At 44.6% G+C, this 13,287-nt stretch overlaps 1 protein-coding gene across 2 annotated transcripts in view; it reads right to left on the minus strand.

The window, feature by feature from the left end:
- The window catches only part of DCAF5 (DDB1 and CUL4 associated factor 5), a 103,266-nt gene extending 90,463 nt beyond the window's left edge, over positions 1 to 12,803 (minus strand). The window contains exon 1 of one of the 2 annotated variants that reach the window (XM_032344586.1): positions 12,391 to 12,803. In XM_032344586.1, the coding sequence (XP_032200477.1) occupies positions 12,391 to 12,604 (214 nt within the window). In that variant the 5' untranslated portion in view covers positions 12,605 to 12,803. The remainder of the gene's footprint in view (positions 1 to 12,390) is intronic. The other variant, XM_032344587.1, reaches the window with a different exon arrangement.
- Positions 12,804 to 13,287: the final 484 nt, after the last annotated feature.

The following is a 13,287-nucleotide window of genomic DNA, read 5'->3' on the forward strand; positions in this document are numbered from 1 at the left end:
TCTGATTTTTTCCTTTTTAAAAATAAAAACACTGCCTAACTTTTGAAAAATTCCTTGCATAAGCAACATTAGCAACATAATAAAGCTTTCTTTTCTCTGTTTGAGCAATTCTATATAAGTTGAGCAAATGCAAGCCCAATGCTTTTTAGTCCTTTGAGGAAGGCACACGATACCCACCCACAAACAGGTATAAACAGAGATGTCAACCCTGAGAGTCAAGGGCTGCTTGAAGCTGGTTGCCAAACATGCAAATCTCAATTGTTTCTTGCCAGTATGTGGAAGGCAAAAACACATGCTTCAGTCATCTATGGCAGGGAGTGAGTGGTATCTGTATAAACCATCAAACTTGATCAAGACACCACTAAAAAAGGAAACAAAACAATCCTCAGAGGTTCCAATTAGTCACTTGGCCTTAAGTAGTAACACAAAGGATACAAATGAAATTAGATACAAGACTTGAATGGAAATTCAGAATGAGAGAAGCTGTATAACAAGATTTTGACAGGCACCTAGGTTTGCAGAAAATTCCTCCTCCTGAGTAATGTTCTTGGAAGGAAACAGACTTTCCAAAGTAGGGAAGTATAGGCTGACGAAGAATTAAAACTCGAGACTCAGCCAGTGACAGTGTGCCTCCAACCTGGAAAATCTCTACTGACTTCTCTAAAATAACGGGCACTGCCAACTTACTCAAAACAACTATGTTCAGGGACAATGAAACTGCACATAAAATGTAGTAGCAATGGGATGCCAGGGTGGCACATTTGGTTAAGTGTCTAACTCTTGATTTCAGTTCAGGTCATGATCTCAGGGTCCTGGGATTAAGCCCTGTGTTGGGCTTTGCACTCAGCAGAGAGTCCGCTTGAGGATTCTCTCTCCCCGTCTCCCTCTGCTCCTGCCCCCCACCACTGTTCACACATACGCACACTCTCTAAAATAAATAAATCTAAAAAAATAAATAAGAATGTGGGGCACCTGGGTGACTCAGTGGGTTAAGCCTCTGCCTTCGGCTCAGGTCATGATCTCGGGGTCCTGGGATCGAGCCCCACATCAGGCTCTCTGCTCAGCAGGGAGCCTGCTTCCCCCTCTCTGCCTGCAGCTCTACCTACTTGTGATCTCTCCCTCTCTCTCTCTCTCTCTCTGTCAAATAAATAAATAAATAAATAAATAAAATCTTTTTAAAAAATAAATAAGGAAAGAATGTAATGGCAGAGGAAGCCAACAAAAGACTTTAACAACTTTACCTGAGTAAAGCCCTTTAGAAACACAGAACCTCGTGACTTTCCCTATTGAGAGACCATTTTTTTTTTTTTTTAGGATTTTATTTATTTATCAGAGAGAGAGAGAGAGGGGGAGAGAGCGAGCACAGGCAGACAGAATGGCAGGCAGAGGCAGAGGGAGAAGCAGGCTCCCCGCTGAGCAAGGAGCCCGATGTGGGACTCGATCCCAGGACGCTGGGATCATGACCTGAGCCGAAGGCAGCTGCTTAACCAACTGAGCCACCCAGGCGTCCCGAGAGACCAGTTTTTAATCTTGACTGTACTACTTAACTAGTTGCAAACTACTGGGCAAATCACTTCTTTGCTCTTCTGTGTCCCTGTAAGTAAAATTAAAAGCTTCAATTAGATGACCATTCATCTTTTCCAGCAATAAAATTCTATGATTCTACAGAGACAGAACATTAGTAGTAAAAGAGCACAGTGACAATGGTGAAATTAGGCCTCTAAACCAGATCGCTTAAACCCTTTTTTAAAGATTTTATTTATTTATTTGACACAGAGAGACAGAGGGCGCCAGAGAGGAAACACAGGCAGAGGGAGTGGGAAAAGGGAGAACCAGGCTTCCTTCTGAGCAGGGACCCTGATGTGGGGCTCCATGCCAGGATCTGGGATCATGACCTGAGCCGAAGGCAGACGCTTACCAACCAAGCCACCAGGCGCCCCTAAACTTCTTTACTGATGTCATTTCACAACATGAAAAATAGTCTAGAGCCAACTGGCCATATATACCTGAAAAGCTACAATTCCTGAAAATCCTTCCCAGGGCCAATCTATACATTTGAAGGCCAACTTTTACTCCAAATGTATTCTGGTACTGGGCAAATACTCCATAACATGGAGTTTTAACAACATAGCTTTTTTTTTTCTTTAATATTTTATTTATTCATTTGAGAGAGAGAGAGAGAGAGAGCATGAGAAGGTCAGAGAGAAGTGGACTCCCCATGGAGCTGGGAGCCCGATGTGGAACTCGATCCCGGAATTCCAAGATCACAACCTGACCTGAAGGCAGTCGCTTAACCAACTGAGCCACCCAGGCGCCCTTAACGTAGTTTTAACATCAACATCACACCACATTTTGGATAAAAGCACCTTATGGGAAAAAAAATCCCACTCAGCGGGGAATCATTCCCCCAAAACACCTTTCCTTAAAATGAACTGCAAAAGAAAAAACCCACAGGAAGACTTTTTTAAAGGGGGGAAGGAAAAAGGTACAAGTGAACATCAGAACAATAACTCTAAGAGGAGGTATATACAAAGGAAGGGGTAACTTTTAGGCTCTGGACGTAGCATTTTCTTAACAGTTTTAGCTGTCTCTACTGCTTTCTAATAAGAAAGGTAGGAACAAAGGACTAACCAACCATTCAGCCTCTCAGGCTCAACACGGTACCTTAAAAGTGGCAGCTAAAGGCCTGACAACAAAATGGAGGCTTGCAGGCTTTCTCAGAGGCATTCCATGGTGAACAGGAAGAGCCAAGAGTAGGGCTTCGGTTTGACTTGAGTACCAGGCAGCTCAGGTGATTATGAGTAGGTAGCCATATAACTTACCATTGAAATTAGGACTTTTTTTTTTTTTTTTTTTTAAGAATGAAAGGAGTGTTAATAATTGTGCTGACACAGTGGGGAAATTGGGATAGTCCCAAGTAAACCAGAATATATAGTCACCTTGTTATCAGGTGACCAGATGCAGCAAGGTAGGCGGGGGACCTACAGAGTTACCTTATCAACTATATAAGGTAATCTTACCTTGCTGTATCAAGGGGTAGGAGCCAAGCAGAAGCAAAAGGGAAGATGGCAATCAGTCTTTACACCAACATCTCCACTACTAGGATCTGTTATAAACCTATCAATTTCCTCAGGTGCCATTTTCTCATTGATTCCTACATGCCCCAATCCTCCAGAATGTAACTTCCATTTTAAAATTGGCCAGAATAAGAAAAAAATTCTCAGGGCACAGGGACTTGACCTCCAATGCATGTCAATTCTGCATCCTGAGAGGTGTGTGATAGAATCTTGGGTATCAACACTGCAAAGTGCAATGAGTGAGTAAGGTATCAAGGAAAGTGTGACTTTAAAGGTATGGGGAGAGCAGATAACAAAAGTGACAAACTGCTGTTGTCAAGTCTTTCCCTGAATTCCTGACTTAGGATAACTGATGTGAAGAGCAAGTGGATTCTAACCCTCCTTGTTAACCTAATCTGTGAATAACCTTGGAAAGGAAATGCCTTCTTTTTCACAGAAGCAAAGTGCAGTTGCTGGTGACAGGAGTAAATTTTATTTGCAAAACATTCTAGTTAAGCTCACTTAGGATTAAACAGGCTTATCATTTGGTCTAGGAGTCATACCTTCCTTTGTTGATATTGTGTCTGAGCCAATGTACTTCCAAATGACTTACCAGTATTCTCTGGGCAAATTATCCCATGTTACACTGTTTAAACTTCTTCCAAAAAGCACTTTATCGTTATTCATCTATGTCCTTATGAGGAGACACCTATTTCTTGTGGATAAAATCAGGCAAATGTACTCAACCAGTATGCTTTCAGGAGATAGCAAAATCAAATTACAGGCTAAGTAAACAGTATGAGTCATGTATGTTGTTTGCATTTTTGGTTGGGCTAATGGAGAAGAGGAACCAAACCGGTAACCAGAATATACCAACTCCTAATTATACTTCACTAAAGCAGGTAAAGTTTAACCCAGTGTGAAGTTACGTGGTTTATGTAAGCAAGTGTAAACACACAAAGCGTAAGGAAGGAGGAGACTTTAGATGACTGTCAAGACCAACGTCTAGGTGAAGTGATTTCCAGCACCAAGATCTGATGGAGGGGTGTATATGGTAGCTATGACTAGAACTATGCTTACTGGCTTGAAGCCCACTGATCTATCCCCACAGCTATACCCCTTTCTTCATTTACACAAAAGCAGAGGGAAAAGCAGTTAGCAAAGTATCAGTGTGATAGCAAGAGATGAGAATGTTGGGGAAAAGTCAGAGCCTACAGAACAGTCTAAAATTTTCAGAGTAGTCAGCGTATCTCAGCTGCTCCAGCAGACTCCGGCTGCAAATCCAGCTCTACCGCAAACTACAGGAGCCTTGGAAGTCACTTAACTTCCCTGTGCCTCAGTTTCTTCATATGTAAATTAAGGATAACAGCACTAACCCTACCATTCATTGGTAAGGTTAAGTATTAAATGTGGTCACATACATAAATGTGCCTGACATAGGAAACACCCCCAAATAATATGTGATAAATGAATGATATGCTCAAAAATTAGCTATTTTTTGTTTAACATTTATCTTTTTGAACAGCAATGTCTCAGATGAACATCAGGTAAGGCATTCCTATTTAATTTGGTGGACCCTGGGGAGCACTGTAGATTTTTTTGAGGGATCAGCAGCAGATGTGTGATCATGACAGTTAAGTTCTGGGAGGCTTATTATGTTGGCAGCAGTGACTAATAAGTATTAAAGCTAAAAAGAACAAAAACTTCGGAAGCAGCTACTGGAACCAAATTTTCTACAAAGACCAAGGTAACAGGCCAAAGTAGTAACCTTTCTTCATTCCTAGAATTATATTTCACTTCATTTTAACCAGAAACAAGGAATTCCAATATCTATTCTTCCACCAATGCCCTACCTGTTCTCTGCATTACAGAACCCTCAGCACTCATTGATCAGTGTCCTTTCTTGATTTTTTTTAGCACCTAGTTATGACAATGAATACAAAACCTTCAAATGACTAGGCCATAGATAACACTGGCTATTCTCCAAGTGGCAAATAAAACATATGAAGTGCTTAGCAGAGAGCCTGGCATACATTATAAGCTAATTAAGATTAAAGAGGCACACACAGTATATTCCCATTAAATATTTTTAATGAACAAATAAACATAAGATACCTGTGCGGAACAAGTTAACTTTATTTACAGCAAAACACAGAAATATAATTAATCATCTAAGAGGAGCAACTGGAGTTGCACATGCGCTCAGAAATTGCTCATTTTTCAGTTTTCAATTTTTAAAAGATTCAAAAAAGGTAAATTACACTCTAAGAAAAGGGAAAGAAAAATATAAAAAGGCAACTCAGAAACAGCACATGCCACAGAGCAATGGGCCCTACTTGACCTGCGGACTGCCAAATACTAACAAGGCAGCTCCGGGCAAGTCATCTTTCAACTTTTCCATTCCCCTTTCCATAATATGATTATCTTTCCTTCTCTCTGACTCAATGAGGAACAAAGAAGATACAAAAAAGACTACCTAATGCAGTACTTCCCGAGCTTCAGTCAATCTCAATCAACTTTTGATTTCTGCCATATCCATGTAACACATTCACCATTATTTTTCTTTACATTGACTTTAAAAAATTTTAACCTCACCTTAAGCAATAAATTCATTAAAAATATTTTATATAGGCTGGTTAGCTTTTCCATTTAAATACTGATTCAAAGATCACTTAAAATCAGCTTACATATCCACAGGCAAATAGTAACCTAAGCCTTATAACTTAAAATCAAAATTTTAAACACAACAGAGAATCAAGCAGAAAAGAAATGTAATTTCACATTCTCACAATAATCTGAGGTTAATCTTAACAGATAAATATTCAGTTCTTTAATTGTTAAAAGACAATACTTATGTGGGTTACCAAAAATTGAAACTAGAACTGATTCCCTCTTAAGCTACACAATCTTCATTTGAATTAGGGTTTTAGTTCCTTTAATTTTAAAAGGCTTTAATACTACCCTTAAGTATCTAAATTCAGACTAAAACAATAAGAAAAGCAATTACTTCTTTCTTGAAACCATAAAAAAGAAAAAAATTAAAATTAAGTGCTGTTTATTAACAAATGGAAGTGCCCTTCACTTGGCTCAATGCATAAGATAAATGAAACTACTTCTTAACTCACAATTCAGAAGGCAGCCTCTATCTGTGTTTCAAGTTCTACTGGTCAGTAAAGCTTCCCTGATCTAAAGGATTCCAACTGCACTTTACAACCAACTCTAACAATCATCAGTGAATGAGCACTTGTGTCGTCCCCAGGATACATAACTGAGGGCTAATGCTCCTCTTAGAAACTCTTAGTAAAATCAAAAACACACTGGCATTAAGTCAGTGATGATCCTTTGAACAATACAGAACACAAAGACAACTTTTTGCTGTGCTAATAATGTGTAATAAGAGTTCAACCTCACTGGCTTATTTTATTTATTTATTTGACAAAGAGAGAGACAGCAAGAGAGGAACACAAGCAGGAGGAGTGGGAGAGGGAGAAGCAGGCCTCCCGCTGAGCAAGGAGCCTGATACAGGGCTCAGAGCTCCATCCAAAGCCCGGGGATCATGACCTGAACCAAAGGCAAACCCTTAAAGACTGAGCCACGCAGGTACCCCCTCACTAGCTTATTTTAAAATGTAAGTGACAAACCTGGGCATAATTCTAAATCTGCCAATCTCTGATAGGTATCAATTAGCTGACTGAAGAACAAGTGGGAAAAATAATGTGCATCTATAAATATCCATGTTACCTTATCCTTATGACATGATCTCTATAATTCATCATAGCAATGTCTTCCAAGGCCATCTCTAATGAACCCTTTCTTTCCCGCTAAAACTCATAAACAAGAGGATTATTTGCTATAATAAGTACAGCAAACCAGAGAAAAATCAGGTATCTACCAAAGTAGCAGAGGGGAAACATTTTTTAAAGGGCAATGGACTGTTACAGATGATAAGTAAATGTTCCTAAAACGCAAGGTTAAGAGCATGGTTTATACCTAATTCATCATTTCTGTTCTAATTGCTTCTGCTTTACAAAATATGCACTCAAAAACTATTTGTTGAATTAATTAATAGACCAAAAGATAAAATTTAACACCTTCACAGCAATGGATTATGGATAAATAGAAAGGCCCAGAAGAAAATCCAATAACTGATTCCCTAATCACCTTATTGAAATGTATGTACTATGAAAGCTTTTTCGAGTCACAAATCTGCCTACCACTAGCCATATTTTTCCTGATAAACTAACCACTGGACCAACAAATTCATTCCAACTAAACACATGAGAAGTTCTAATAAAGCTAAAACTTTATTCCACTGGCTAAAGCCAAACACTTTACCTGTAGATAACATGCTCTTAGATGAACTGACAAAAAAACTGATTCCATAAAATTGACAGAATTAGTGATTGGGAAACAGTAATGATCATTAATTGATAGGTTCAAATCGAGCATATGGTTATTATCACAGCTATTATTTGATGTTTAAAAATACGCTTTGAGGGCGCCTGGGTGGCTCAGTGGATTAAGCCGCTGCCTTCGGCTCAGGTCATGATCTCAGGGTCCTGGGATCGAGTCCCGCATCGGGCTCTCTGCTCAGTGGGGAGCCTGCTTCCCTCTCTCTCTCTGCCTGCCTCTCTGTCTACTGTGATCTCTCTCTGTCAAATGAATAAATAAAATCTTTTTTAAAAAATACGCTTTGATGAGAATACTGGGGTTAAGCTTATTTACAAAGCATTTTTTTTGAAAGATTTTATTTATTTACTTGACAGAGATCACAAGTAGGCACGCAGAGAGAGAGGAGGGGAAGCAGGCTCCCCACCGAGCAGAGAGCCCCATTTGGGGCTCGATCCCAGGACCCTGGGATCATGACCTGAGCCGAAGGCAGAGGCTTTAACCCACTGAGCCACCCAGGCGCCCCTTACAAAGCATTTTTAACAGTTCTTCTCATTGAGAGCTTTCTCAATTTTTCACATTGTACGTCCTATGCACAAAAGAATGTTATTTGATATTGAAAGTCCTAAGTGCAAATAAATGTTAGATATTGAAAGTGTCAATCTCCTAAAAGCTTTTGGTGAGGGTCAAGCTAAATAACCATACGAAGCTTTGCAGCAACAGGAACCAGAGCAAAAGCAGGGGCTAGGCTCTGATGCTAAGAACTTAACAAGTGTTATTTCTAACCAGAAATGTGTCCTCACCACAACCCTGTGCGGTATTACTGCTCTTAATATATAACTGAGGAATCGGAGAGTGAGTGACTTAACAAAGCTAACCCAGTTAGCAAGTAGCTGATATTCATCCCCAGGCGGCCTGACTCCAGAATTCATGCTATTAATCTCTACCTAACTTATGATAATAAAGTCAGAGACCCCCATGAAACAGAAATAGAACTAAACAGTTATCACTTATAAATATTATGACCAAATAGATATAGTTAAATGTCTCTCCCCATGCACAACTCCTATTAACTAACGCTGAAACAGTAGTTACAGATGCTATTGGAAAAACTTCTGAAGGTGTTTTTCCTACATTTAGTCATAAGAATCAAGAAAGAGATCATAATCCCTCCTGAAACTTAAAACTTCATACTAATGGGTTATTAATCTGCTAGTTCTACAGGTTCTGATTATCAATTAGTCTTAAATATCAATTTCAGGGAAAATAGTATTATTAGATGCAACCAAAGACTTAAAGGGTACACCCAGGATATCTCCCAAATATGTGTTCTGGCATAAATTCCTTGATGTTGATAAGATCTCTTATATGAGTAGTACTTCAACGTACCTTGTGCCTTTTCATTCCACATCAAAAAGTCACAAAACTATCCTGTCTGCCCCATTTGCACAGGTCTGTAACCAATACTGTAAGAACAAGTGTCAGCTAATAATATTACAGGTTAAAAGTACCAAAGGGAAGGAAAACAAGCTCAGCATTTTCTCTGAGAGACAGGTCACACTGTTCAGCTCACAAACCTAAATTTTACCTAAGGTAATTCTTACAAGAGCCCTTCAGGTAAGTGCTGGTACATCAGGAAGCAGACCCAGAGAGGCTTAGCAACTTGACTACAAGGTCACACATTAAATGACACAACAGTGATTTCAACTATGTATAATGCTATACCCCTTACAGGACAGCAAAGTAATGCCCTTTTCTGATCAACAATAAAGAAAAACACTTTTTAAGTTAAATATATTTTAATGTTTAAAAAAAAAAAATCCTCCCACTTGTTGCTGTCACAGTCTCACTGCCCAGCAGAACACCTTTCTCCTTCCTGATTTTCTCGGGCTTACTCTTAATATCTGCTGGCCTCATTGCGCCCTGGAAAAGGGGCCAGCTATTAGAACAAAACAGCAATGATGTATCCTTAACAAACCACATTTTATAAGGCCACAGGAACCATGCAAATATTTTTGCCCTAGGTATAAGTTAATTCTGCCAAATAGTTATGTGTCAGTTACAAGAAATGTGAGCCTGCCCAAACATTTAGGAAATAAAAACAGTGAACAAACTATGAACATACTATCATTTTACTCACGGCTTTCTAAAGTCTTTAACCAACCCAGACAAGATACAAGAACAACAAAATGCAGAAAGGTAATCTCATTGCCATCTTAGAGTCTGGCCTCCCACCACATTATTGTGAAACATAAGGGATACACAGCATTAGCCTCAAAATCCTAAGAGCCTCTCCCCTGGTGTTAACTGCTAAAGGGCAATGACAGATAAGAGAATATGTAAACCTGACACTTTAAATAGTTTTAAATTGGAGAAGATTATTGAAGGACTTCTCAGAACAATATTTAATTACCTTTAACAAGTTAAGGTGTATTTATGACTCCCAGACGGGGCTTCCTTATCTGAAGCAAACAGGAGGAAATTTCTGTTAGCATAAGTTGTACTGATAATGGAAGGTGAATAGCTAAAAAGGCTTTTAACCAAAAGTTTGAGTTCAGGAAATAAGAAAGAAAAGCTAAGTGTATTTGAGCTGGGGCGGGGGGGGGGGGGGGGGGGGGGGGTGTGCATGCCCTTCTGGGTCCCGTTGCATGGACTAGAAACAAGGACAGGAGTAGATAAAAAGGAAACAGGAAGGACTGAGTTAGAGGAAGTGTGGAGGGGAGGGAGGAGGAGTAAGGAAGGAGCGAAGACGACTGAAACCCAGAAAGTAATGATGGAGATGGGCAACTCAGGCCTAGAAAAATAAGGAAATAAATGCCTGAAACCAGGTTTGCCAGAGCCTGCCCTGTGGAAAGGACTCTCCTCTTCTATAGGACTACAGTTAAGATAAATTAACTGGCCAAGACTAGAGAAAAAGGGGTTCATTTGAGACACAGGGGAAGGTTCTGAGCAAGGGTTAACTTACTGAGAATAGAGACAACATTTCAGTGTTTCTTCAAAAGTGTTAAGTTAAACTGGGTGAGTTGTAAGGCATGTAAATTATATCTTAATAAATCTGTTATTTTTAAAAAGTGTTAAGCCAGGAAACGTATGACTGTACCGTAACCAGTTCAGCCTGTAAGAGTACCCCCCCAAATTCCCTCACCAGTAGGAAGAATTTCCTTGTGTCTGGGGACATCTCTGTTGGAAAACATCAGTCTGTCAAGGAGACTAGAGTATAATAAATACAGAAGGAAAACAAAAACAAGAACAAAAACAAACAAACAAACAAAAAAAAAACGGTGAGCTCTCTAAAGAGATCTTCCCCATTTCTGCCCTCGGAATTTTTGGCAGTGTTGGGGAAGGAAGCTTTTGTTTGGAGTATGCCTTGAAGTAGAATATCAGGTTTCTTCAGCGGACGATCTAGGGCCAAAATCTACCTAGTCAAAGAGAAAACGATCTAGGGTGGAAAAGTCAAGTGAGTTCTGGAGAAACCCCAGAAGGTTTATCGTGAAAGGATCACACAAGTCTTATCTCTGCTACCCCTAAACTGGACTGTACGCCCGTGCCACTTCCGACTGTTACTCGCGATGAAGACGGATGCTTTGCCATGATCGCAGAAGTTTCTGGCCAGCTGCCCACTGACGTAAATTAAAAAACCATTCGGGGACCGGCCTGGGTGAAGCGAAGCGCCACGTCCAGCGCTGGGCTCCCGCTTCCTCCCTCTCAACGCAGGAAAAGGGACGCAGCAGGGTAGAAGGCGAGCCGTCTTCGCCCCCCCCCCCTTCAACCGCTTTCGGGGAGTCGCCCGGCTGGCCCCATCCCCAATCGCCCACCTGAGGCCCGAGACACCCCCCCCCCCGGGGAGGAGGGCGGCGGCGGCGGCGAGCGCCCCCGCGGGCAGCAGGCGCACCTCCCCCGGGGCAGCTGTCGCCGCGGCCCGCCCGGCCCGGGCCTCCCCGGGAGCAATAGGCTATCGATTCAGCTGCCTGTCGCTAGGAGCCCCGGGAGAGCGAGGCCTACACCGCCGGGCCGGAGCCCCGGCCTCGATTTCGCCACTTTCCCCACACCAGAGGGGGAGCCCGGGGGCAGCCGAGCCCAGCTGGGCGGGAGGGAGGAGGCGCGGAGACCACCTGCAACGGGCAGCGGCCGGCAAAGGGGGTGCGGGCGGGGGGGGGGGCTGCAGCCAACAAGTCTCTGGGGGTCGCCCACCCACCACCCCCCGCCTCACAAGTTACGCGTTCAAGTTCTGGCCGGTGCCCCGTAGCCTCCAGAGCCCCCAGTACTGCCCACACCGTAAGAAAAACACGACGCGGAAGAGGCCACTACAGCAAAGGGGAGATGGAGCCGGGCCCCTCAGGGCGCCGACGGGGGGGCGGCCAACAGCTACCCGCCCGGCTCCTCTCCTCGCTCACTCAGCCAGCCCCCCGAGTCGCGGCCCCCGACCCCTCGGCGGCCAGCCCTGTCACCGCCCGGCCCCCAGCCCCAAGGCCCCTTCTCCCGGACGCCGGCGCCAGGGACTCGAGCTCCCCCTGGCCTCCGGCGCGCCTCGGCCTCCTCCCCCTCCGAATCCCCAAAATGCCCCCCGCACCTTTTAAAGTACACCGAGCAAGAGTTTCCCATCAAACTTTGTCAGGCGGTAATCTCGCCCCCCCCACCCCCGACCCACACTTCCAGGGCAGTCATCAGGAGAGATCACTTTGCACTTGGGATAAAGCGAATTAAGGACCTGTCAACCATTTTAGGTTTTTTTTTTTTTTTTTCTTTTTTTAAACAGAAGACATCCTCTCCTTCCCCTCCCTCCCCTGCAAGGGTTTGAATTTGACACCAAACCTTCCCACCGCAGAAGAGGGGTTGAGGAGGGAGGGGGTGGGGGCGGAGGGCAGAAGGAGGGTGGCGAGGGAGAGCGAAAGGGGAGGTTGGAAGGGGGCCGGGAGGCGCGGGGCGGGGAAGGGGGTTGATTTACCTGAGACCAGCCACTGGCCTCCATTGTTGGAGAATTCAATGGCATTGACACAGCCGAAGTGGCCGAGGAGGTCCTTCTTGTAGAGGTTTCTGCAGCCTCGCAGGCGTCTCCTCTGAAAGTCCTGAGTGAGCAGGGGGTCCCCATGCAAGCCCCGCTGGGACAAGAAGCCCACCACTGACCTCATGCTGCCCCCCAGGCCAGCTCTCCTCTTCATGCTGGAACCGCCGCCGCCGCCGCTCGCGCCGCCGCCCCTCCCTCGGCCTCACGCGCGGCCGCCGCTCTCCCCCCACCCAACCCTCCCCCCGCGCTGCGATCCGGATGGTTCTTTAACCAGCCATGGCAGACGGAGCGAGGTGTGCAGACACTCGGTGGCGTTCGCGGCTTCCTGAGGGTCCCCTCCCTCTCTTTCCCCCCCTAGGCTCCTCCCTCTCCTCCGCCTCCTCCAGCAGCTGATCTTCAGCTGCGGCCGCGCTTCCGCGACGCGCGGCCCTTCCGCCGGCCGCGGGTGCCGGGGAACGCGGGCGGCGGCTGCCCCTCCCCCGCCGTGGGCTGCTGGCCGGAAGAACGCGGGCGGCTGGCCTGGAGACCGCGGGCGGCGGCGCGGCTTTCCCGCCGCAGCTCCTCCCGGCGCTGCGCCCCCTGAGTGCGGCACTCTGTGAAGTTGAGGGCGCGTAACAATCGGAGCGGTAGCGGGGCTGCGGGCTCGCCTTCCTCCCCCGGCGGCCGGCGCTCCTTCCCCACCCGCGGGCCCGGCATCGGGGCGAGGTCGGCTCCCCGCTCCTCTTTTTTTCGGTGGGGAGAATGCAGCCCGGGGGTGGCGGAGGGGTGGAGGACGGGCTGTGGTCGCCCGCCCCGGGTTCGTCTCATCCCCCCCCCCCCCCCAGCCCAGTCCAAGGA

This window comes from Mustela erminea, chromosome 5 (genome assembly GCF_009829155.1).
Source record: "Mustela erminea isolate mMusErm1 chromosome 5, mMusErm1.Pri, whole genome shotgun sequence".
Lineage (NCBI taxonomy): Eukaryota > Metazoa > Chordata > Mammalia > Carnivora > Mustelidae > Mustela > Mustela erminea.